Raw genomic sequence first — 27,074 nt, forward strand, 5'->3', positions numbered from 1 at the left:
CTTTGAATATATTGAATGAATCTTTGAATATATTGAATGAACTTTGAATATATGGAGTGAACCTTGAATATATTGAATGAATCTTGAATATATTGAATGAAGTTTGAATATATGGAGTGAAACTTGGAATATATTGAATGAAAGTTGACTGATGTCAGACTTCACGGCAGTGCCTGCGGCCATCTTGTTTCTTGTGGATGCCGCAGCAAAAAGTGACAGAGTGACAACGAGTCAGGCCGCTCGCAATCTCGTTGCGGCAATAATAAACAATGAGGACATGATAAACACACTGGCGAATGCGTGTACGGGCCAAAATCTTCCCGATACCCCTACCCTGCCCGTTCTTCTAACGAAGGAGTTCGCTCCTTTTTAACCGTGGCAGAGCTTTTAACGGAACACTCTGCTGTGTGTATAGGTCTGTATGTAGGTCTGTATGGTTAGCTTGATATAGTTTTCAGGTGATTTAATGAAGGCAAAACACAGTGAATGGCCGTGCGTAACGGCACTGCGCTCTGACGCGGCTCTTCTCCGGGACTGGAGAAGCTGCTGCGGCTACAGGGATTTCGTGAACTGAAAGAGAAGCTCTTCATATATTGTTTAGATGCAAAAAGAGTCACCCACATTCATAGACCAATGCAGGCTGAATATTTAGTTTAGTATTGAACGTATTTGATGATCGGCGACACATTGTCAGCTTTGGGCACGTTACTCACACAGCGGACTGCAAAAAGGAGCGAACTTCTTCGTTAGAAGAACGGGCAGGGTATTGGGCAGGGGTATCGGGAGGATTTTGGCCCGTACACGCATTCGCCAGTGTGTTTACCATGTCCTCATTGTTTAATATTGCCGCAACGAGATTGCGAGCGGCCTGACTCGTTGTCACTCTGTCACTTTTTGCTGCAGCATCCACAAGCTAAACAAGATGGCCGCGCAAGCACTGCCGTGAAGTCTGACGTCAGTCAACTTTCATTCAATATATTCCAAGTTTCACTCCATATATTCAAAGTTCAATCAATATATTCAAGATTCATTCAATATATTCAAAGTTCAATCAATATATTCAAGATTCATTCAATATATTCGAAGGTTCACTCCATATATTCAAAGTTCAATCAATATATTCAAGATTCATTCAATATATTCGAAGGTTCACTCCATATATTCAAAGTTCATTCAATATATTCAAGATTCATTCAATATATTCAAAGGTTCACTCCATATATTCAAGGTTCATTCCATATATTCAAAGTTCATTCAATATATTCAAAGATTCATTCAATATATTCAAAGTTTCATTCAATATATTCAAAGATTCATTCAATATATTCAAAGTTTCATTCCATATATTCAAAGATTCATTCCATATATTCAAAGATTCATTCCATATATTCAAAGTTTCATTCAATATATTCAAGGTTCATTCAATATATTCAAGATTCATTCAATATATTCGAAGGTTCACTCCATATATTCAAAGTTCATTCAATATATTCAAAGTTTCATTCAATATATTCAAAGATTCATTCAATATATTCAAAGTTTCATTCAATATATTCAAAGGTTCACTCCATATATTCAAAGTTCATTCAATATATTCAAAGTTTCATTCCATATATTCAAAGATTAATTTCCTGAACGGCATGCCATAACTAACTTATTTATTTATTTTATTGAGTATTACAACTGTTATTATTTTTTTACTTTTATCTATTCATACATTAATTTATTCACTTGCTTATTTATTTACCTACCTTTTCTCTTCCTCTATCATCATCATCATCATCATTCTTTATTTATTTATATTTCCCCTTTTGTTTGTCTTTAATTTACTTTTAACTATGCATGTCCATCTGCTGGGGCTGGGTGCCGGAGGGATGGGGGTGGTATCTGTTCTTGGGTATACTGTATTTAGATCTGTAATCAGAACTCTATTGGTTTTGTAATATGTAAAACTCAATAAACAGACTGTTAAAAAACAAAACAAAAAAAACAATGGCTCTTCAGAAATACCTCTTATCTAAGTCATCTTACCGAAAGCAAAAGGCGTCTGCCTGATTATCGTAAGGTAATGCCTCTGAAAGTACTTGTGTATGTTCTTAATGCTTGTGATCCAGTTGGTTTACTTTAATGGAATGCATTAATCATGACAGAGAGACGAATTATAGTTGCCAAAGGGAAATTATCAAGATTTTTCTCTCACTGACGTATCACCACATTCTTTGGTAGGGAATATAAAAGACTGAAACAAACAAGTGGCATCATAAGAGTTTAGGGAGCAGGAGAGTAGAGTAAACTTCCGAGTTATACTGTTATTTCGGGTAAGTAGCCTTCATTTTTTATAGTTTATAGCATGTAGAGCATGTAAGTAAGTTAAGAATCATTTTAGTCTCACTGTAATATTTCATTTGATATGTATTTTTTTGCAGTTTGGGTTGACTATATTGTTGTTTTGGCTCATAATTTATCCATCGCAAAGCTTTGATTAGCGTGATTAGTCACTCTCGATAAATGGTCATGATTGTTTGCTTCCCACAATCATGACATAAAACCTACATTTATTTACATTATATTTGTAAAATATGTTCTATGCAGACACTGATTTGGAGTATAAACCAGACATACTATTATGGCACACATTAAACATGTTAATTTAATTTATTTATTTTTTGTGGTCTGAGGAATCAAAAAACACAACATACATAAAAGATTATACTCATTGATTTTACCCTTTGAAAATACAATTTATTTAACCATGCAATCATATTTTTATTTGTTCATATTTATTTTGTGTTTGTGTCTCTATGCTAATTTCAATAGTAATTCCCACCAACCACAGATTATAAACTACTGTATGTGTGCTCCAGAGCTTTAGAGCAGTAGACTTTCTGAATTGCCAACATTAAAGGGGAACTCCGGCGCAAAATGAACCTGGGGTTAATAACACATGTGTACCGAGTGCGACCGTTCTCTGGTATTTGTTTTCATGTATTTGTTTTGTTAGTCAAATGTGACCAGTTTTCTTGCAAACCGCTATTTAGCGTATAACGCTAGCCTTCGGGGCACACCGACACATAAAAAGAAATCGCTATTTCTATACCACTAACAAGGCTCACAATATCACCACACTTACACGGTAGCATAACTAGGGTCTCTACATGTAAACCGAAGCATTGAGAACTTTGCAAGTATACAGGCAGTTTATTAAAAAAGGAATAGCCTACAGTACCGTCCGCGTCCGGCTCGCATATCCAGGCGGGCGCCATCTTGGCTCTCTGTTGCCGGAAGAAAGCACTGAGAGCACTGAACGAAGAGAGTTCAGTTTCCCCAAGATGGCGCCCGCCTGGATATGCGAGCCCGACGCGAACGGTACTGTATTCCTTTTTTAATAAACTGCCTGTATACTTGCAAAGTTCTCAATGCTTCGGTTTACATGTAGAGACCCTAGTTATGCTACCGTGTAAGTGTGGTGATATTGTGAGCCTTGTTAGAAATAGCGATTTCTTTTTATGTGTCGGTGTGCCCCGAAGGCTAGCGTTATACGCTAATTAGCGGTTTGCAAGAAAACTGGTCACATTTGACTAACAAAACAAATACATGAAAACAAATACCAGAGAACGGTCGAACTCGGTACACATGTGTTATTAACCCCAGGTTCATTTTGCGCCGGAGTTCCCCTTTAATACATGTGGAATTTCAAGTAGTTTTTCCAGTTCCAGGGCTCTGGCACTGTATATAGTGTATCCCTATGGTTTACTAAGTGACTTTACTAAGTGACTTTAATGGTTCAGTCAGTAACATTAGTAGTTACATAGCTCAATGGGACAGGGAGGTAATAGATTCAAAAGGAGTTATTTTAGGTTTGTTGAAGAAATCTTTGTCCGGTCACACTGAAATCAGTGATGAATGGTGATATTAAAGCAGGGTTAAACAAAATTAAAGACATTGTGCATTATAAAATCGCATTAATTTGTGGTTATCAACTTTGGTGACTACTTTTATTTAATAAAAAAATGTACAAACTGATTTACATCTCATCTCATCTCTTAGATTCAGGAGCTGTCCAAAATGGGTACTGGACAAATATTATCAGTTTTGCTGATACTGACAGGTAAGTTAGTAATGATTGTTATGTAAAGTAAAACGGATCACAGAGTTCTGACTTGATGAATCTATTCAGTTAATTTACTATGTAATGTAATAGTGGCAATGGACCTGGCAACAACGCAAGATACAGCAACAACAACTACATTAGTTACAGCAACCGCTGCAGCAGCTACAGCAACAAATGCGCCAACTACAACAGCAACAGCTGGAGCAACAACAACAACTCCTGCAGCAACGACAACAACAAATGATGCAGCAACTACAACGACAACAGCCGGAGGAACAACAACCTCTTCAGCAACTACTGAGGCAGTTACAACAAGGCGGCTGACTTTCAGAACTGCTGGACAGACCTTTACAAGTGACTTGCTGAATTCCTCATCCCAAGCATTCATCAATCGGGCCAGTCTGTTAAGGTCAATTGTAAGTATCTTTAAGTGAAAATGTTTGCAATCTAAGAACATGGAAACATTTCACCTCGTGTAATATTAAGTTACAGTAGTTCTGCAAGGTAGCATATGTCATTCTTCTTCTTGGCAAACATATTAATTTGTTATATTCACCTAAATCTGAACATGGTGCATTTTCCATCAGTGTAAAATTCAACTGCATAGAAAGAACTAAATAAACTTTCTACAAACATTTTAATTTTTTAATTATAACAAAAATGTTTTTGTTGGTAGTATTTAAGAAAAAGATGTTGCTTCCTATAGGATGCTATAAGGTTCAAAATGCATCTGTGTAATCACAAAGCATAAATGTTATAGCACAATTACACTGTGAGATCAGAAAGTGAAGAAACCATTAAGCCATTACACACAACACATGCATTTAAAGTTTGTTTGTGTTTCTGCAGCTTGAACCTCTCTACCAAAGAGCATTTTCTTCATTCCGCTCCTTGACTGTGATTTCATTCAGGTAATTTTTTATGTTATACTGGTAGAATCTTAAGAATATTGATTGTAAATCCATAGAAATAAAACAATGTTTTTGGTCAATCCTTCTGCAGTAACGGATCAATCATCAACAACGTGGACCTTGTGTTTAGTTCCACATCTGTTCCTAACAACACTCAGATTGCTACAGTTTTGGCCACTGACTTTGCCATCATCATCTTAAACATTGACACCAACTCTATTTCTGTGGATGGCACAGGCAAGTCATTTTCAATGTTATCATATTATAAAGTTACAGTACAATAGGAATTTTAGTTAACATAATTCCTTGTTTTCCAGTACTAACTGCTGCACGAACCACAACAACTCCTGCAGCAACTCCAACAACTACCGCACCAACTACAACATCAACTGCTGCAACTGCAACAACAACTCCTGCAGCAACTCCAACAACTACCGCATCGACTACAACATCAACTGCTGCAACTGCAACAACAACTCCTGCAGCAACTCCAACAACTACCGCACCGACTACAACATCAACTGCTGCAACTGCAACAACAACTCCTGCAGCAACTCCAACAACTACCGCACCAACTACAACATCAACTGCTGCAACTGCAACAACAACTCCTGCAGCAACTCCAACAACTACCGCACCAACTACAACATCAACTGCTGCAACTGCAACAACAACTCCTGCAGCAACTACAACAACAACCATTGCAGCAACTACAACAACAAATGCTGCATCAACCACAACAGCAACAGCTGGAGCAACAACAACAACTACTGCAGCAAATACAACAACCACCACTGGATCAACTACAACAACTGCAGTCCCTACTGCTGCAGCTAATACACCTACAGCTAATGCAACTTCCAGTGCCACAGCTACCAATGCTACAATTCCAACTACAACTGTTGAAGCTACAACAACAACCACTGCAGCAACTACAACAACAAATGCTGCACCAACTACAACAGCAACAGCTGGAGCATCAACAACAACTCCTGCAGCAACTACAACAACAACCACTACTACAGCAAATACAACAACCACCACTGCATCAACTACAACAACTGCAGTCCCCAAACACTGCAGCTAATACTACAGCAAATGCAACTACCAGTGCCACAGCTACCAATGCTACAATCCCAGCTACAAGTATAGTCACTGGAGCTACAAGTGCTACCATTACAACCTCTTCAGCAACTATTGAGGCAGTTGCAACAAGGCAGTTGACTTTCAGATCTGCTGGAGAGACCTTTACAAGTGAATTGCTGAATTCCTCGTCTCAAGCTTTTATCAGTCGTGCTCAACTGCTAAGTTTCATTGTAAGTATATTTAAGTGAAAATGTTTACATTCTAAGAACAAGGAAACATTTCATCTTGTGTAATATTAAGTTACAGTATTTCTGCAAAGTAGGATACGTCATTCTTCTTTGCAAACATATTAATTTGTTATATTCACCTAAATCTGAACATGGTGCATTTCCCATTAGTGTAAAATTCAACTACATAGAAAGAACTAAATCAACTTTCTACAAACCTTTAAACTTTTTCATTATAAAAATAAAAGTTTTTGTTGCTTCCTATATGATGCTAGATTGTTGTTTATGAGCTTCACTGCAGATGGTGAGATTTGAAAAGAAACTAATAATAATTTCTGCCGCATGAATTGAATTGTGTATGGACACAGAAGGTAGTCATTGAAATGGGAAAAGGTTCAAAATGCATCTGTGTAATCACAAAGCATAAATGTTATAGCACAATTACACTGTGAGATCAGAAAGTGAAGAAACCATTAAGCCATTACACACAACACATGCATTTAAAGTTTGTTTGTGTTTCTGCAGCTTGAACCTCTCTACCAAAGAGCATTTTCTTCATTCCGCTCCTTGACTGTGATTTCATTCAGGTAATTTTTTATGTTATACTGGTGGAATCTTAAGAATATTGATTGTAAATCCATAGAAATAAAACAATGTTTTTGGTCAATCCTTTTGCAGTAACGGATCAATCATCAACAACATGGACCTTGCGTTTAGTTCCACATCTGTTCCTAACAACACTCAGATTGCTGCAGTTTTGGTCAATGCATCTTCCACCATCACAGCCTTCAACATTGACACCAACTCTATTTTTGTGGATGGCGCAGGCAAGTCATTTTGAATGCTATTATATTATAAAGTTGCATTATAATAGAAATTTAGGTCACACAATTCCTTGCTTTCCTTTTTTCAACATTCACAGCAGCGTCAAGTGGAGTGAGCCACAAGATCAGTCTCATCACAGCATCCTGTCTGATACTGCTGTCATGGCTACTGTCATGTCATCAATAGTCTGTGCTGAAGTCCATGAAATCCCATTAGAAAATATCTGCTGTTACTGGTATGAAGAAGGACTTTGTTCTCCCTGAAAATCCAAGAAGAGCTTCTAATGAATAGCAAATATAGTATGGCTTAGAAGAAGCTTCTAGACATTAAATTCAGGTTTAGTGCATGCACACTTTGCTGCACCTTTCTCTTTTATCCAGTTTGATCTCCTTATTATATCATAAATGAAGGAAACTATTTCCACTAAGCACAAATACAAAATTGACTCAGTAGTTAGAACAATTAAATGTGTGCAATATTCAAACTGAACTGAACAGGAAGTAAGTGAATAAATGTTTCAAAAAGTTTCAGTGAAGGAAATGATTCAGCCTGTACTATGGTCTGCTTCTTGAACCCTGAAACAGTATCACTGAATACTGTGGAGTTCATAAAATGTAAAATGTCTGAACAATATCCTGAATGATTATGTAGTCAACTTTCATATTTAAATGTTTTTATATTATATGTGGACTCTAGTTACACATGTTTATGCAACTATAGTATAAGATAAGATGATGAGATAAGATAATCCTGTCCCACAGCAGAGAAATTTGCAAATGCTGTCTTCAAGTAGCCTGACGAGCCAGACCCACATTAAATGTAGGGTCTGGGCACTCTCCATAGAGAGCCGAAGTCCCGCCCCCTCTACTTCCGGGTTATGGGACCTATCTTTTGAAAAAATATGAACGGCAGTCTATGGCAAAAGATAAATTATTTTCTGGTCCCGATCGACTTGTGCCTTGGATTATACATATGTTGTTTTTCAGAATAAAAAATGATTTTATATGTCAAGAATGTCACAGTTTGTAGCAAGATAGTTAAGTAAAACGCTATGGAAAATACGTAATTAAACGAACTACAAGTCCCGCATGCTGGCGCGTACAGAACCGACCAAAACGCCCTTCGTGTAACTACAGCTCTCGACATGACCCAATTTATAATGATTTTCACCTCGTTTGATGCTTCTGCCTTCGTCCTGGAAAAAGACGGTAAAGCTCAACAAGGAGACAGCCATAGTTCTCTAGTTACGTACATTGTTCGAGACGAGAGATGTAGTTCACTATATGTAAGCGATCTCATACAAAACCTAATGTTGTTCAGCTATTTACGTCAAATAATTTATCTCTTGACGTGAAAAATTATCTTTTAAATTCACACACATCATATGTGAAATTCATGGCACAATTCGAACGGGACCAAAAAATAATTATGATCTCTCCATAGACTGCCGTTCATATTTTTTCGAAAGATAGGTCCCATGACCCGGAAGTAGAGGGGCGTGACTTCGGCTCTCTATAGACAGGGCTCAACCGGAGGGGTGGGATAAACGGTTGTCTTTCAAACTCCCTCTCCACGCAATAGGATAGCACTACAACCAATCAGAGCAACGAAGAAGGTGACGTAGTCAGAGCGACGGAAAAGAGAGTTCCTTTCTCAGAGAAAAGCTTAACTTCAAGTCTTTCAGAGTGGCGGCCAAAGCCGATTTGAAAGAAAGTTGTTCGCTAGCAGCAGCCATCGCTCTGGTAGTTCTAGCAGGATGGGGAATTCACGCGTAATTCACGGAACTTATAGAGAGACGAAGTCCCGCCCCTTCCGATTGCCTCCATGGGACCTATCTTTCGAAAAAATATGAACGGTAGTCTGTGGCGAAAGATAAATTATTTTCTGGTCCCGATCGACTTGTGCCTTGGATTATACATATATTGTTTTTCAGAATAAAAAATGATTTTACATGTCAAGAATGTCACAGTTTGACGCAAGATAGTTAAGTAAAACGCTATGGAAAATACGTAATTAAACGAACTACAAGTCCCGCATGCTGGCGCGTACAGAACCGACCAAAACTCCCTTCGTGTAACTACAGCTCTCGACATGACCCGATTTATAATGATTTTCACCTCGTTTGATGCTTCTGCCTTCGTCCTGGAAAAAGACGGTAAAGCTCAACAAGGAGACAGACATAGTTCTCTAGTTACGTACATTGTTCGAGACGAGAGATGTAGTTCACTAAGCGATCTCATACAAAACCTAATGTTGTTCAGCTTATTTAGCTACGTCAAATAATTTATCTCTTGACGTGAAAAATTATCTTTTAAATTCACACACATCATATGTGAAATTCATGCCACAATTCGAACGGGACCAAAAAAGTAATGATCTCTCCATAGACTGCCGTTCATATTTTTTCGAAAGATAGGTCCCATGACGCGGAAGTAGAGGGGCGTGACTTCGGCTCTCTATGGTCGCAGGTCAGTCGTCATCATGTTAAGCCCGCCCACCAACTCGTGATTGGCCCGGTCCATTTTGGATTTTTCGAAATCTCAAGTCAACGGAGAGTAACTAGACTGCCCCTGGAAGCAAATGTAATTTGCTGCCGCTAGGGGGGCGTCTAGATTCTAGGCTAGGAGATTTCTGAGCTGAGAAAATTTTCAACCTTGACCTTTGAGGGGAAAAAACAATTAATTTTAACTGGGAAACCAACCCCTGAACAAAAGAATTTAATCCAAAGAAAGGGACAAAGATTTTTGAGGACTTTCCAAACAGACTGGTATAAATTTTGTGCACGCTGTAATCCGCTGATGTCAGTAATTAGCTACATTTCTGACAGCGGCATTTGACTGACTTTGCAGTGGTTTTAATACTGAGTTCTGCATAATATATATTTTTGTATGCGATTTAAGCTCTGGCTGATCCTGCCTACCCAGCCATGGACCTCACTGCACGTTACTGCCCCTGATTTACACATTCATACACGAACGTATATATTCAGGAAACCGATAGGAACCAAAAACAACATCTGAGTACACTCTGAGTAGTTAATGTTACAGATGATGATGATTAATATTACAAATATTTCCATGTTATCTGTTTAACATTTCTGTCTTCACAATGAGTTTTGCAACTTTGCATTTGTTGCAAAAATGTGACTGAAATAGTACAGGTGTGTCTGGCTTTCAAAATAAGAAACCTGTCATGTATTGTGTCATAATATTGCAGCTACCATAAGACAGCCAGCGAGACAGTGAGTGAAAGTAGTCTAGACAGCAAAACACTCACAGGTGGGACACTGAGTTGCTGCATATCTCCAGCTTCTACTCCAATCTGCGGGGGAAATTAGGATCTGGAAGCAATTACTGTTCTAATGATGAACTCATTAATGACAGTACCTTTGAAATAAGGGACGCATGCACGCAAAAAAAGCCCAACTAAGCTTCACGTGTTGTCAGCATTCCAGCAGTGACATGCTGCGTCAAGACGAACTCCCCGTTCCCATAATCCAACCTCTAATTTTCACCAGCTGTAATAATCACTGTCCAGATGCTGAGCTAAAAATACAAAGAGGAGGCCGGACAGCTAAACAGCACGTCCACATAAAGTAGTCCCTCTCCAGAGAGGAAATTGTTCAACTAAGACACCTGTACCATTAATCATTAACATTGCTGACTAACTTAGCAAATACATTTAGCTGGCCAAATATGCCAAGTAGGAGGATTCAGGTATGTCAGTCTTGTGTCTTAAACGCTACAGCAGAGAAGTATTTCAAGTATTATTTTTACAAGGTAGCTGGAGATTAGAGTGGGATGGTGAGGGCTTTCCTCTGATTACACTAATCACTCAAAAAAACAAAAGTCAACGCTGTCAGTTTGTCGGAATTACAGCCATCAAAGGTTTTTAATCATTCAACAAATTGGACAACCTCAAAAACCACAGAAGCAAGAAGTACAGGCAATAAAGGTACCGTAATGGATGATCTGTAAAACATAGGAAGACAATATAAGCATGAAATAGTCAAATATCAGAGAAGAGTGGTTTGCCTCCCGTTTGATCATAAAAACAAAGTCCGAACTTGAAGTTCACTTAGTATTTTTTTTTTTAAAGCTTTCAACTGTATCCCACATCCTTCCTCAGCAGAAGTCTGCAAGAAAAGCAAGCAACCCTTTATATTTTGTTAATAAGAACATTTACAAGTTGTTTTTTTTCTAAGCTTTGATCTGCAGCTAATGGCTGTCTTCAGCAGATGAGTGGTAGAAAAAGCAAGTACATGAATACCGAGTCAAGAGTAGTGTTTAAAAGTTGTAATTAATAGCAATTAATTATCTTTTGCAGCTTTCAGTCACATTTCAGTCATCCATCCTCAGCGAAAGAGTAGTGGAAAGGGTTTGTAAGTGGACTTTGGATTAAGACCTTCAAGAAAGTCTATAATTTGTAATAAATAGCTTAATACATGGCTAATCATTCATTCAATAGCTTAGAGGGCAGAATAACTACTTGCTAACTTCAGTTCAATGCTAACCGTACACACCAGTTAATTGCTAATGGCAGCTAGCGATCCAAGTTAATGGCTACTGTATCTAGCTAAACATACCAGTTAACCACCAATGGTAGCTAGCAAAACATTCAAGTTAACTGATTAATGTAGCTAGCTAAACACACCAATTAAACGCCAAAGGCAGCTAGCGAAGTTAAATGCTAAAAAGTTGTAATTAATAGCGATTAATTATCTTTTGGACCTTTCAGTCACATTTAAACCTTTGGCGTTTAATTGGTGTGAAAGCTATAATCATTCATTCAATAGCTTAGAGGGCAGAATAACTACTTGCTAACTTTTTCTTTAACTTTTAACTACAAACAAGCTAGTGTGCTCATTGTTTTGTTCATTCGTAATTCATTTTGATGGCTTGAAGTATTGCTTATTAGAGAATGGTACCCAAAAGTCAGTTTCAGGCTTGTGGTTTTCTTCAGTCTCAAATGGCTCACAACATAATCGCTTTGCACTTAATTATTAAACTATACCAATAACAAAAACATCAAAAACATACCACTGTCCCAAAATTACAACCAGTACTAAAACTCAACAAGAAGACGTCAGAATTTGTAACAAATATACAATATCTATCACCATAATATTGATTTCTTTTCTTTTCTTTTGGAGAGGAAATTGACAACTTGTACATGCAGCCCGTTGGTTTAACTAATTCTCTTTCAAAAGGACAGTGCCTCAGGCTTAGAAAGTGCAGCAGTGGGGATTCCCTTTAGACAATCGTGGCCTTGTAAAGGTCTGTCTTGCAGTCCTTGCCCTCTGGTGGGTTGCGGCCGTTCGGGGGTATCTGGGCGTTCCTCATTTTGCTCTGGCACTGCCGCAGCTCAGCGACGTAGCCCTGGAAGCTCAGGCTCAGCTCAGAGTCCTCTCCCTTGGACGTTTCGAGTGTTCCTTCCTCTAGATGTACTCCCTCCACATCCATGACCTCCTGAACTGTCGGCACGGCATTTGCTCCGTTGGCAGTTGACTTGGTGGCGGGGGTCGTTTCTGCCTTTACCTCTGTGCAAGGGAGAAAAGAAAGATATAGAAGATTTAAGATTAGTTAAAATAGTATGGACGACCAGTCCGTCTTTTGGCCACTTGGGGGCAACAGATGTCTCTCACACACACACATATAATGTTATGACTAATATGATGACTATAATTTATTTAGAGCCATGTCACCTGACTAATAAAAGTTAAACCGTCTGTCTCTTGCAGTATAGCTTCAGTACAGTTTCAAATCTGTTTTCTGTGGTAATATTCCGACAACATCAACAAGCAACGACTGTTTGCTAGAGCTGAAGAGGAAAGCAACCGTAGCAACCGTCGACTATCGCAACTAGGAGTATGGCGGAGAAACTAGAGTTACGAATGTAACTAAGAGTCTATGACGGGTGGAAGAAATGTCTATGAAAGAAAGAATCGACTGAATCGATTGTGACTGGGATGGCATTTCCTTATTGGAGAATAAAAAAGAAAGGAAAGAATTCATGTAATTACTACCACTGCCAGAAGGGGGAGACAGTAACTCCACACTGTAGCTTTAAATCAGCAAATCACATCAAATTTTACATTAATGTTCTTTTACACAAAAACGCTCTTCCATACATATGACCCAACTTGCCTTCTCTTCTCTCTTACTTACTCCTCATTACACTCCATGACGACCAGATGTTTAGCGTGGCTATGTTAGATTTCAGATGGGCTCTAGGAAGCTGTGTCACCCATCGCGTGGGTGCTCATGCATTTTAACTCGTCATTGCTTGAATGAACCTTTCAGTTTAATATGTTTGCATAATTTGACAACAAATATGGTTGTGTAATCTGGGCAGATGCTGTTAGAGCAAACTTGATGACAAAGCTACATCTGCCCAAACTTGCCTAACTCGCTCTGGTAAGTCATGGGAAAGACTTGAAAGAAACTGGGACACGATGGAGCGTTCAGTTATTCATAGCGTTGATGTCAGATTTGAACCACTTGTACTTCATTCAGAGATGCATGAGCTCATCAGATGAAACACAACAATAAACAAAACATCCTTTATCGTCCCTATGTTCTCATGCAAACACGCCGATAACCTAAGGGGAACAAATAGCCTAAAGTTTTCGGGATGCTGGCATCACAGCTATGATGAGTGATAAACTTTCCTCCTCTCATGTGAACCATGTGGCCTCACAGATTCTAAACACAGAGGCCGGACTGACTCAGACAGCACTTCAACACATAGACACTCCGATCTCGGCTGCGTGTGATTCACAGCTGCCCAGTTCAGATGTAAACACAGCCTGGGAGCTGCAACAGCTGACCCTCAGCAAACCACTGCCTCGTAGCTAAGTACAAGGTGAGCGACCATATTGAGCTTCCGGCAGATTCAAGAGTTTTGCTTTGAGTTAATCACAGCATTTCTTTTGGGCTTTTTCGCCCCTGCTGCCGCGTCAACACAAATATTTGCCGCAGGGTTTTCCACATGAAGTACTGATGCCGGTATGTGGAGCTGTTAGATGATACGTTTGATGAACTGGAGTACGTCCAACGTAGACTGTGTACCGGTGAATGCCAAACTGAGTAGCAGGACTTCTCTAAGGGGGTCACGTCATAGTGGCAGTGGTCGCAAAATGATTAACAAGTTCACAAAATGACTCTTATTTTATAGTTGATACTCTTGTAAAATATTGGGTAGTTTTCCCTCTCTTGGCTGACAAAACAAAGTTAGGCCACTTTTTTAAATGAATCAGTTTGTTTGGTCAAACAGTGCAAAAGCTAAAGTTGTTCTAAAAGAAGCCAGCAATCTTAAGTGAAACAAGTGTGGGAACCACAGCTTTGTTCCCTTGTATTACTGTTAAGGGACAATAGGACGGGGTTGAATTACTCTGGACAGTTTTTTATGCTGTGAGGAGACATCTCTGTTGCAGCCACTGAGCCACCACGTTTTTCTACAAATACCTAAAAAATTTAAGTATTAACATTTTATTTGTTATTTAAATATGACTTATTTTGTTTACTGATGAGAGTAGAAAGGCCCAGAGTCATGACTCTAATGCAGTCTTTTAGGGGGAAATAATGCAGATCACTAAGTGCGTTCTCACTGTTAACCCGTCCATCTTTCTCACGTATGTTTTCAAGCTTTGCCGACAGTGTTGTGACACGGAGAGAAGGATGTCATGACACAGCCTTTTAACGTGCCCGTGCCTCCTGTGGCGAGCCTTGTCAGCAGGGCCATGGCAGCAGCAGCGGGGAGCTGAGACAGACTAGCCAGACTGGAACGCACCCAGCTCGCGGTCCTCGCCGTGGCTCGCTGCCTGAAAAAAAGATCTGCGTCGAGTCCTCCTCTGAGCGCCAGATGGACGACAGGGCCGCGCCAGGGTCAGCGGCTGTCAGCCTTTGAGAGCCGACGCCGGGGCTCGGGGAAGAAGGCGGTGAAGCGGCCCTGAAGGAAAACCGAGCCATATGGTGCCTCAGGTGCACACAGAGTCATTACATGGCACTTTTTTTGGAGAGGGCCTGTCCCTAAGATTCAAAGGAATCCTTTAATCTTCTATGTACTGGTCACAAACATTTCCTCTGACCAGAATCTGAGTAACTAACATCTGTCGGCAGAGAGGGAGAGGAAACAGTCTCATCATGAGCACGCTGAATTAATCACTGCTGACTATTCAGTCAAATACCATTAGTGTGAAGAGGCCAACCTTATTGTTGACTTAACTAAATATACCAGAGTTTGAATCAGTGCCATGGGAATGAAGTTATACTGTGTGATGTCGCCCCCTAGTGGACAACATATTCCCAACAGAGCAGATTAAGACATGATTGAGATAACGCAGACAGAGCAGCAAGTTTTAGTCCTGGTTCTCCGGATACAGACAAGAGTCCTTGTAGTTTTGATCTAATTAAGTGAAATCAGGCTAAACCACATCTAATATGCAAAGTAAGGGCACTGAAGCTACATGCATGGCCATTCGCCCTCTCATTAGTGTAGTCTTTTTGCCTTAGACCAAGTCTTTAGTGTACATATTTCATGCCAGGCTGCATTAGTTTTGACGGTTATGCTGTAACTGTCCTTTAATCTTTATGTGCAGACTTGAATGAATTCCTACGACAGTATGCATATTATCCACCTCACATTTAAAGCCAAAGATGTTATAAAGTATTATACCATTTCCGGTACTGTGGAGCGCAATTACTGTAATCTGTTCCTTTCGGAACAGCAGAGGGCGTCAGTCTAACAGCAATATAAGGACTGGAGAGGGATGCCTGCAATGACTGAAACCCCACAGAATGTCAGCAGAAAAGGAAGAAGTGCTTTTGTATCATATCATGCTCATGGTAGAATAAGAAACACATCCTTATTTGAGTTTGTCTCCTAAAGTTATAATGAAACTTCCAGCCAGATTCAACTGTAACAACATCATGAGGTCTGCAAAAAAAAAAGTGAGAGAGCGGAGGCGGGCTAATTGTGCAGATTCCAGCTCTTGCTCGGCAGCACCAAGGTGGCAAAGCGCGTTAAAAATATGGCCGCACTGAATCATTGCCACGTTTCTATTTTGGTGGGAGAAATGGAGAGAGAGAGAGAGAGAGAGAGAGAGAGAGAGAGAAAAGGCAGGGAGATGGATGAAAACCAGTTGTGACAGTTTCTATCTGTAGCTCAGTCAACTCGTGGATAAGGTTACCATGGCGCCCGGTGGTGGGAAGAATCAGCTTGGTGCATTAAGCGGACCAGAAAAGAGGCTGCACAAGAGCTGGAAGGCTTCGATTCTTCTCCATCGCCTTGTGTACATATCCCCTTACATTAAAGACGAGCTGTTAGCACAAGGGGTCGTGTGTGTGTGTGTGTGTGTGTGCGCCTCTCCGGTTAAACGCTTTGAAGTGCAACGCTCGTCAAAAAGAGCAGGCGTTTGCCGTGGGAAAGCGCGTTGAGCGCGATTATCTTCTCCCGTTTGTGCAGTTCACTGGGTTTGACGAAAGGCTTTCTGGGATCTCGTTTAAAGCAAGAGTCAAAACACATCGCCTCTAATTGGATGCCTGCGGACAAATGCAACTGACTCGGACACATCTGCCGGAGAAAGAGCCCATCACCAGCACAAATCAACTCACCAATGTAAAAATCTGAGAGACAAACACATGAGAGGAGCAGAGGGGAAGTGACATGTGGGGAAACAGGAGACGGCCTTGCGCTCCATACACAATGAACCGACAAGCTTTGAAAGCACACGTTCAACAAAAGAGACCCACAAGTCGAAGACAGAGCCACCCACGGCACAGCGTTGGCCCAATGAAAAAAAAAGAAGAAGCACGACACAACAAGCAGGTAGGCCGAGTGACGGCGAGACCCAACAGACACACCGCGCCGAGCAATCTGAGCGGAAAACACACAGCGAGCGAGCGACACAGGAAAGTACACAAAGGAGTGGGAGCTGATGAGAGGAGGAAGCCACGAGACAACATGAGACAAGAGCTAAGGGAGAACGGGAGAAGGCATGTGGAGGCGTAGAAGAGGCGGCGGGCGGGAGAGAGAGAGAGGGAGCTGATCTCACAAACGTGTAAAAAGACAGACGAGAGTGATTTCCAATTCTAACATTTATTAGATCTATTCAATCACAGGTACAGAGTTTATTGGCAGTGATTATCTACAACAGACACCTAGAGAGGGAGTGAATGAGCCAGATGAAGAATGACGGGCACTTCAACAATGTCACCGGCACTGAGGAGCACTTGTCCTCCAGTGACTAATTGTTTTCACCATTGCTCAAATTGCTACAGTACAAGCTGACAATGTTTAATGAGTCACCGGTTTTACAGAGTTGCGTAAGAAAAATTGCCTCTTTGACACCGACATTGTTGAATTGCTCTTAACTGGAGGAGGTGGGATGAGAGGAATACAGCATTTGTTCTGTAATGACTGTTCAGCATTCGCTTTCCGACACTGAAAAGACGTTTCCTGGGTCTGGCTTGTCACCACGTTCAATCAGGAGGCTAATCTCGCCACTTTCAGCTGTTCAATTGCGCCGAATTCTAATCTTGCGGTACAACATTAAGTGACTGTAAAAATATTGATCATTATTAAACTGTATGCATTGTAATCAATATTCATACGACTGGCTGTCAGTCACATTTGCATGCACCAGAAAAATTACAAAACAAACTAAATATTTAGCCGGGGTGAACTAATGCCAGTCGACTCAACGGTCTGTGGCGTCACAGAACAAAATATACACATCACTATTTACAAGTCGATCTGAGTGTCATTGTGATCAGTCACACAAATGCTTTGCTGAGTTTAATAAAACAAATCGAGCAAACGGAGAAAGAGTCAATATCAGTTTGTCATTTAAAGTGCATCACAGTCAGTGTAGAGGGAGTTTGATCATGAAAGTGGTCTGGATTTGACCACAGAGTGCACCAACATGCACAAACAACACACGCACACACACACACACACACACACACAGAGAGCACGGGTTTGTTACACTGTAGTACCTGAACTGGACTTTCCCTCTGCACCAGCGTCTTTAGACTTGGAACAGGGTGGCGGTGGAGTGAAGTTGGCTTCAGGTAGGCTCCTGTCAAAGGACGGCAGAGGGCATGGTGCAGGAGGCAGCAGAGTGCTGTTGGGGCTGTTGATGTCGCCCTCACCCACGAGGGTCAGGTCGGTGTGGGTGTCCTCCTCCACGGTGCGGAGGCTCGGCCGCGTGTCTAAGGGCCGGGAGATGGGGGAAAGGTGGGTGCCGAAACTTGGGTGGCGAGGCGGGGGCAGCAGGCACCGCCTGGCCACGGAGTGTCCATTGGCACTGGAGCTGAGGGAGGAGTCCAGGCTCTCGGAACGCAGGCTGGAGGTGAGGGGCCCTCGCGAGGAGGTGCCGTTCTCTCGGCCCGGTTTCAAGGAATCGGGGGTGGAGCAGGCCAGGTCGGAGGAGACGGAGCAGGAAGTGGTGGGTGGAGTCAGACGCAGGAAGTCGGGAAGCACCAGGTCTTCTTTGCTCAAGAGTCCTCGCTGGTCGTTGGCCCGGGTGCTCTGCGCCCGACTCAGCAGCTCAAAGAATTCTGGAAAACAGGATCAAAACGGTTTCCTCGCTTAAACTTTGAAATTAGATGAAAGAAAAGGATTAGTTTGGGTTTAACATGCAGCAAGCAGCCTCACACCTGACAGAGAAAATAACCCTCCAGAGCTGACAAAGATATCAGTTAGTCCTAAGGCGAAGCAAAGCTAAGAAATCCACCACAAGTTATAAAACAGAGAGAAAAATAAAGAAAAGGGGGATTTACCTTCAGCTTCATCTATATTAATCTTTTTGTGTATTCTCTTTTCTCCTGGGAGTGCTGAGTCTGGTCCACTTGCTCTCACAGAAAAGTCCTTTGGTGTTGACCTCTCATCTCCCTGCAGATGCAACAATAACAATGCACTCTGTTAGGGGATGGAGGGATTTGGGAGGGGTCGTAAGGGGGGGGGGAGGCTAAGCATGAGCCGCTAAGCGCCCTACTGAGCAGTGTCCAGATTTACTGACACCACCGTGTAAAGATGAACCTGGTCCATCTGCCGCCTGCGCATCTTCACTGACCTTGACAGCATCTGACTGAGAACGATCTGCCTTCGTGTGGTGCGTTAAACTCGAGTGCGGAAAATACGAGGGAGGGAGTGAGTCAGCCACGGGCAGTGTTAGGAGGAAATGAACACCAACTGATAGCTTAGCATTGGCTAAATGTTAATAAAGGTTAATGTGGGGTCGCTATTAAATGACGCTGAATGTTGCAGAAGCAGCGCAGCAGCAGAAAAGAAACACAACACCACATGTGGACTTTTTTAGCGACATGTTTGAGCGTGTGGACGTGAGCGGTACTTACTGTTGCAGAGAAACTCCTGCTCGGAGGATGGCTTTTCAGCGAGGAAGACTTGGATTTGTCTATTCGATAAAGAGACAGAGAGATATGTGTTCATGAAAAATTCATCAGGTGGAGAGGCTGATGAGAAGAGAGCGAGACAGAGAGGGGAGGAGAGGACTCTTGAGACAAAAGAGAAATGTTCGGCAAAACTTGAATATGTTAATCAGTGGGATAACAGGGGTGGACGTGATTGCAATTGGCGGTTCAGCTTCTTGAAACTGGAGGCGCGTACGCGTTCCAGTGGGGGGTAAAAATCCATGTTTTGCACCTTTTTAACATTTAGCATTAAATTCAGGGTCATAGTATGTTACCTCTCCCTGAAGATGGATCTGTTCGCTCCAACACAACTCGCAGGCCGTCCAGACTCGATATAGGGGCACCCAAGTCCAGAGGCTCAGTCTCTCCGCTCTAAGACAAAAGATAACGTGAGGGTCACCATGTTAGTATCTTCATCTGCTGAGCAGAAGTCTAAATGTGGTCCTGTTTACTGATCGACCTCATGAGCCCCTGCTTAATTTACACACCATCTTTGAGCTCTGGTCTACTGTATAATACAGTTATAATGCCTGGAAACCCACAGGACTAAAATAAATCTGACAGGGGTTAAGGGGAGGAGTAAAGAGATGGCATGTTTTAGGAGTGTCGTCATTCTTAATTATAGCTCCGGCGCTCCATCTTCACAGGCTGGGCTGAGTCAGAGCGCTAACCACCGTGCAGAGATGGAAAAGGATGCGGTCGTTTCCCTCCCCAGACCATGATACTCCACCCTGTGGCACTTCCGCACACTACAAGGGCTGCTCTCTGGACACACAGGAGCTTCAAAAGGAATTAGCGCATTATGGCCACTGGGGACGACTTACTATTTTGGCCACAAGATCGCTGAGGTGGAGACCATATTTGGCCACCACGGGGCGCAGGACCTCGGTGACTGGCTTGGTAGGTTTGGCTTTCAGCCCCACGGAGCGGTTAATGGGAACCAGGTCCAATCTAGAAGCAAACACAGAGCACAAGTGAATGTGATTGCGTTGAAAGCGTAAACAAAAGTTTATATTAAAAGGAAATTAGCCGACTGGAACAAACATCGACTTCTACCTAAACAAGGTGCGTTTCTCCAGCCTTAAATCTCGTGAACTGAGGGTCAAACAGTCTTGGTCCAACACTAAAGGCTGCGGGGAAAAACAAGAAACAGCACATTAGCGACACATAAAGCCCCAGACACAAACACGGGCTAGTGTACATCGCTATAAAAGTAATTAAAATATGCATATTTAATCATCTTAAAATGAATTCATGTCGAAGTCTAATAAGGACTCCTGACAAGTAATGCATGTTTCAAAAACACAAAGCATTTGTCCCCTACCTTCTCTCCTCCCACCAGGAAAAGGTCAACAGCGGCGATGTTGACACTAATGCTGTGACAGAGATCTTGGAGGACTTCCCTAATGGAGGCACCAGGCCGGAGGGTAATTGAAGAGCAGGAGCCGTCGGGCAGCAGCACGCTACAGTGTTTGGACGAACGCTCCCACACTCCGACCGAGTGGCGATTATCCGACTGAAGGCAGGAGGATGAAAAGATTCAGAGGGTTCATTTACATTTTTTGTTTGTGCGATCCCAAAAAAAAATATATAATAATAATAATAATAATAAAAAGCGAGTGGGCTGACAAGTGGAAAAAAAACAACTCTGGCCTGGGCTGTGTTGCCATGGCGATTCGTCCAGAGGAATCTTACCTCTATCTTGCCAGCAGAGCAGGAAGTCGCCATCTCCAGGCTGGTGCCGGACGACAAGGAGCCCTGGGATTCCCTCCTCCCATTGCTACCCCAGTAGTCTGCACAAAACAACACGGACGGCGATGAATTCATGCAGATAAGATTTAGTAAGGGACATTTATGCTAAAGCCGCCATGTGAAACTTAAATTTGGCTACATTTAAGAGGTCACTATGGCCTTTTGACTGAAAACTTACTGAGGATGTGCATGATACAAAGAAATGCAGGCTGATTATTAGTGATACTTTTCACCAAGCTTAAAATTTTAAAAAATGGCATTTTATTCAGTTGCAACTATTAAAATAAAGCTAAATCAGAGCATTTTTATATCATAAAGTCTGAGATCAAATGTTTTATGTTTATATATGAACAATAAGTTGATATTTATCCGCCTTAAAAACTCTTCATTGACATTTTTCAGTGTGACAGAAAGCAGAGTTGCATAAAGTGTGTTTTTGCCAGAGCACTGGGGCGTGTGTTTGTGATCACTGTGTTTGTACATGTCTCCCCTGCATAGAGCCCATGGCAGCCCTGGAGCTGGCAGTGATTTGGTGTCGAGTTCAAGGACACTCAAGCCCTGTAGAGGTTTGTGTTACAAAATCTTAAAACTGTCGGGATCTTCCCTTCCAGAAAGCTTTCATTTCTTACCGAGGTTAATGTCTCCGATTTCCTTCTTCTTTGGGCCCTTCCCAAAGCTCCTGTTACGTGACCATGAGAAGAAGATGCCACGTTTCTTGTCGGCGCTCTCGTCCCTGCTGTCTTCGTTCAGCGACCTCCCCGACCTGTGCTTCCTCGCATCCTGCAGGTCGGAAGACAAACATAATCTGTGAAACCCCCGACCAACCACGCGGCTCCAACGTGACAGTTGTGACACAGTCTAAATCGTATATATAGTGGTACCCTTATGGGAGTGGAGAGCGTGGAGCGCTCGGAGCTGGCGCTGTGTTTAGAGGGAGCGGGACTGCAGGGGATCTGGTAGGGGTCCGGCAAGGACTGACCGTCCACCTCAGCCTGCACGCACTCCTGGTAAAGGGAGGACTTGAGGAACCGCGAGTAGCTGTCAAACTTCATCAGGTTGAAGATCTGCAGGCATGGCGAGAGAGGGTGGTTAGTAAAAACAGCTGGGAGTAAACTGTAAGGAAGGAGTGCAGGCCAGGCTGAGAGAAAGATATACACAAATTGGGCCCAAAAACAGGGGAGTGAGAAGGAGAAAAAGAAACACAGCAAAAAACAAGAGTGAGGGGACTACCAGCCTGAACATATGGTTGCAGTTGATGTTATGACAAAAGTCTTAGCATTACATTAAACTCATGTACAAGCAGGAAATTTACAGATCTTTGACTGCATGTCTATGGATCTGTGTGTACAGTATGTGCTAGGTTGTCCGTGGGTGTATGCCAGTTTGTGTTTATCTCTCTGGTAAAGCCTCAGGGCCCTTTTGTAAACAAACCCAGATGGCCACCGAAAAAAAACCCAATATGCTTGCTCAAAGTGACTAAAGGCTAGATGAGAACAAAACCCCCTACTGCACGGAGAATCCCTCCTCCATTAATACTGTCCAGATCGTCAGCTTGATACCGAACTAGTGGATAATTCAACTGACAACTAGACATGTGAAATATTTGAATAACTGTGGACGCACACGCACACACGCGCACACACACACTGCTAAACGGCTAACAGATTGCGGAAGCCTGACGAACGAGCGGCACAGCTGTGTTGTTTGTACCTGTAGCTGCTGGGTCTTGAACATGTCGGGCCGTGGGGAGGTGAGGACGTCATCGGCCAGCTGGGCCTGGCTGTCGATGTTGACCGGCATGGTGGCCTTGCTGGACAGGAAGCTGTTGTAGATCTCTCCTGCTCTCTGGGACAGCTGCGGGGAAGGGGTTTGGTGAGAATTTCAAGAAGAGTTGGAGAAAACGGCACGGCCGAGCGTCTTTTTAATCTGCTCTAACACGATTAAATGAGCACCGAGATGTCCTCCGACGTGGATTGACCTTTTGTTTTGACCCTATTTGTAGCTCTATCACTGTGCAGTAATATATAGTCTGAAACTGGGTCACGTGATAAATGTTCTCAAACCGTTCATCTGCAAAAGCGTCAACAGTTTTATCATTTCGGGGCTCGAAAAGCAAATCAAAACAACTCGCTTTTGATATTTCGCCACAGTTTAAATTGCCACCACACAAAAGCCCAAACACACAAACTGTAACTTACCTGCTTTTTATCTGTTGCAGGGACATGACTGAAGTATTCACAGGCCTGCCAGAACAAGATATTCTCCTCACTGAATTCCTTCTTGAGAAATTCCTGCAGAAACACACGGCGTGAGAGAGTTTTTATGCGACCTCAAATTAGCGATCATTTTCTCATCTTTCCAGCGCCGTTGCTGTTAAGACCAGCAGCGAGGACGGAAATTACTGGGTGTAATGTAACAAGATTGGTGTAAGTGTAGGCGCAGTATGGTGTAGGCGAGTGCAGCTCTGATCCGCGCTGAGGGAAGGTGAGAAGGGGGGGGGTTCTGGGACGCCAGAACTTAATGCTGAGCTTTCCGAAGGTGTTGTGGGCTATATTCAAAGACACAGCTTTGTGGGAGAAAATGGTACTTGATAATATAAAGGAGAGCGTAAATATAGAGCTTTTTAGTTGTAGCTTTTTGTGCGTCCATCACCAGAGACCAGACAAAGATGGAGACTTGTTGGTCACGGTTATTTTCTCAGATCATGTTGGAGACCAAAATTAAGCTAAAAAGCTGTGTAGTATATGCAGTATATTCATCTTGAGGACAGACAGAATCCTCCTGGATGTGAATACCAAGCTTGCAGTAGGTCATTGCAGTGTTTACAGCGGCCGTCAATATCAGAAAATATGAAATGTTCTTTCCACTTAGACTAACTAGGTCCTGAAAAGCACCTGGAATGACTGCACTGATGATTCAAATGTTAAGCTAATATTCAGAGAAATTACACACTTAAATAAATGCAAATGCAAAATGAAGAATATTTGTCTTTCAAATGTCGGTTTTGCTTCCCAGATAAAACTAGAGTTTGTTAAGTATTTATAAAAAAGTCCTTTTCCAGGGGGCGCTTGCCTGCCCTGTTCCGCTAACAAATCCACAGTCGAACTTTTTCTCGGCTTACCGAGAAGTAACGCACGCCCACGGGATCCTGGAGGAGCCGCTCGAAGCAGGCGGCCCAGCTGGCCACGCGCTGCTCCGGGACCCCTCGGTGGCTGCCTGCCCCTGGAAGGCTGCCATTGCTGTTTAGGCTGCTCTGGCTGCAGCATCCCTGCAACTGGATCCCGCCGTAGTCTGCAGGACGGGAGGACACGGAGCAAAGGTTAGAAAGTTGTGTGTTAGAGGGTAATAAAACCCAGAGAGGGAAACATTCTCTTGTGTGCCCTGTTGTCACCCCTTCTTGGTATTGCCGTGGAGTTTTTAGTTTCCCTTGTCTCTTGTCCCTTGTTTTAACCATTTTTCTTTGTCATCACTTAACTTAGTTAGTGATTCACAGTGAAGTTATTCTGTTTCTTCAACTCATATAACGAAAGATTTTATATAATTTTCCCCTAGTGCTAATGTTACAAGCTAATTCGGCTGAAACTCTCACAACATTTTCCACAATATCCTTAAAAGTGTGTTTACATTAAGGACATTGTTGGTAAAAGACAACGCTAGTGACGACCACTGCACCGCTACAGCACACCTCCCCTTCGCTACGTATTTCACTGGTGTTCATTAAACAACACGTGGACGTCAAAGTTCAAAACATATGGCAAGGGCCGTATGGAGGACAAGGCCCGCACATCTGCGTGCGTCCCACAAAGAGAAACAGCAGATGTCGCTCGCTTTGTAAGAGAGGAGCAAAGAGGGATTGGGGGGGGGCAGCTGATTAAGGGGACACGGGGAAGAAGAGTGGGCGACGATACAGGAATTGGTGGTCGACTACAGTTAGCCTGCAACGGTACCTGCTATCATGGAAGCAGATGGCCACTTTAGAGCTGTGGGCAGACCAAGCAAGGGGGTGCACGGAAAAAAAACAAAAAGGGTCACAGCAGGATTGGTTATAGTCATTGTTATTCAGTGGAGAGTCAGTCGGTTGGCACGGGCAACTAGTATTGGCAGAGGTTATCTTTTGAGAGCAAAAATTTGAGTTGGGGCAAGTCAGGTATAGTAGTGTTTATCTTTTATCTTGCCAATGACCGTGCAAGAAGTTGCATACAAGCGTAGACTGCCTGTGGCCTTGTGAAATAAAAGCACTGTAAATAGTGCATACTTTACTCACAGATTATGACTGAGGTGGCCTCTATATGAACCTCTTAAAAACAAGTGGATGTGTCATTAAACATGAAAAATACTATCATACTGCGTGTGTGAAGTTTTCTTATTTTCAACAGCAAGGCCAAGTTATCTGTGTCCCCGCGACACTGAAAGTCCATTTGCTAACAAGCCAATTGTTTGGACTTGATTTAACGTATTAGGACTCTGGGATCTGGGCTCTGCGTTTAGCGCACTGTTTACTGCTCAGTTAATGAGACTGGCTTTAGAAAGCAAACAGGCGTGCTTGTCTGATCCGCATCTACGGTGAAAGGAGGCAGGGCTGCGCTCCCCACCGCAGGACTCGGCCGGCCTGTTAACAAGCGCCGTTAAAGCGTATGAAAGCGTAGGCCAGGCAGCGCGCGGGCTAGCCCCGACTGCAACAAACACTCAACAAACATCCTCTGTTAATGAGGCATGCTGCCTACAGTGAATACATCATCCCCACTAAAAATACTTTATTGGGCCGTTTTACTGAGCAACTACAAAGTTCTGTGTTGAGGGCGCAGCTGAAAATGTGAAATAAAAACACTAAAGTCATGGACAAAGCCCTGCAAAGTGGGTCAAGATCAAAAAGTTTCACCATGTTAGTAAAAAAGAGGATCACTAAAGAAGGGTTTTGAGATCATAAATATGCAGTAACGCAGCTTGAGCTCCTTCCTGAACTTCAAAATCAAAGGGGCCCCTGTTTGTATTTTTGCAATAGTGTTATGAAGTCATGATAAAGTAATTGTACTCACCACCATCCGAGGAAGCAGCCGACTGAAAGAGAACAAAGAGAGACATGAGTGAGAGGCTGCCCTCATGGCCTCCTGTGCCGAGACAAGAACGTGAAGCCTGCGCCGGTAGAAGAGTCTCTTCAGGCATTACACCAGTCGCTGGGAGGTATGCGCCTTTCTGGTTTGAAGAGTGTGTGTGTTTGTGTGATACTGGGAAAGGGCTGGATCTCGGGACACAAGGCCATTCGTTTGCAAGTGGGTGGACCACAGGCCTTTATCACACACAGCTGTTCACACCTCCACACCGGGACCAGCCCCTTGTTTTTTATTACCCCCCACACGCATTCACGGCCGTGAATGTGCACATTCCTGCCGACTGCAGTCACAAAGATCAGAACTAATCAAGGCAGGCTACTTGAGAGGCCATCAGTGGCTGTAATGGTCCTCCTTTCACTTGCTAATTCAGGGAACGAGTGGTGCATGTGTGTGCGTGTGTGTGGATGTCCTCGAATGAAAGGCAAACAGACCAAGCTCCCCTACTGGGCATGGAAATTAGATGTGAAGGTGTACAACTGCAATAACTGGTTGGTCGAATGAATTATTTTGATGTTATTAGAAAATTCTGTTGAAAATGCACATTTCTCTTCTAGAGAAGACTTCTGAAGTTGTCCCATTAGACTGTGTGAATCTGACTGAGTTGATTTATCAAAAAA

At 42.5% G+C, this 27,074-nt stretch overlaps 1 protein-coding gene across 1 annotated transcript in view; it reads right to left on the reverse strand.

The window, feature by feature from the left end:
• Window positions 1–10,419: 10,419 nt before the first annotated feature.
• The window catches only part of LOC311490841 (regulator of G-protein signaling 12-like), a gene marked incomplete at its 5' end in the record, with an annotated part of 34,158 nt that continues 17,503 nt past the window's right edge, over window positions 10,420–27,074 (reverse strand). Inside the window, 15 exons of the mRNA XM_084548567.1 lie at window positions 10,420–12,699; window positions 18,158–18,721; window positions 18,944–19,055; window positions 19,520–19,578; window positions 19,870–19,966; window positions 20,419–20,545; window positions 20,651–20,724; window positions 20,919–21,110; window positions 21,290–21,387; window positions 21,976–22,126; window positions 22,228–22,410; window positions 23,057–23,200; window positions 23,545–23,637; window positions 24,468–24,637; window positions 26,383–26,404. Of these exons, the coding sequence (XP_084404693.1) occupies window positions 12,413–12,699; window positions 18,158–18,721; window positions 18,944–19,055; window positions 19,520–19,578; window positions 19,870–19,966; window positions 20,419–20,545; window positions 20,651–20,724; window positions 20,919–21,110; window positions 21,290–21,387; window positions 21,976–22,126; window positions 22,228–22,410; window positions 23,057–23,200; window positions 23,545–23,637; window positions 24,468–24,637; window positions 26,383–26,404 (2,373 nt within the window). The 3' untranslated portion in view covers window positions 10,420–12,412. The remainder of the gene's footprint in view (window positions 12,700–18,157; window positions 18,722–18,943; window positions 19,056–19,519; window positions 19,579–19,869; window positions 19,967–20,418; window positions 20,546–20,650; window positions 20,725–20,918; window positions 21,111–21,289; window positions 21,388–21,975; window positions 22,127–22,227; window positions 22,411–23,056; window positions 23,201–23,544; window positions 23,638–24,467; window positions 24,638–26,382; window positions 26,405–27,074) is intronic.

This window comes from Chelon labrosus (genome assembly GCF_963514085.1).
Source record: "Chelon labrosus genome assembly, chromosome: 1".
Classification (NCBI taxonomy): domain Eukaryota; kingdom Metazoa; phylum Chordata; class Actinopteri; order Mugiliformes; family Mugilidae; genus Chelon; species Chelon labrosus.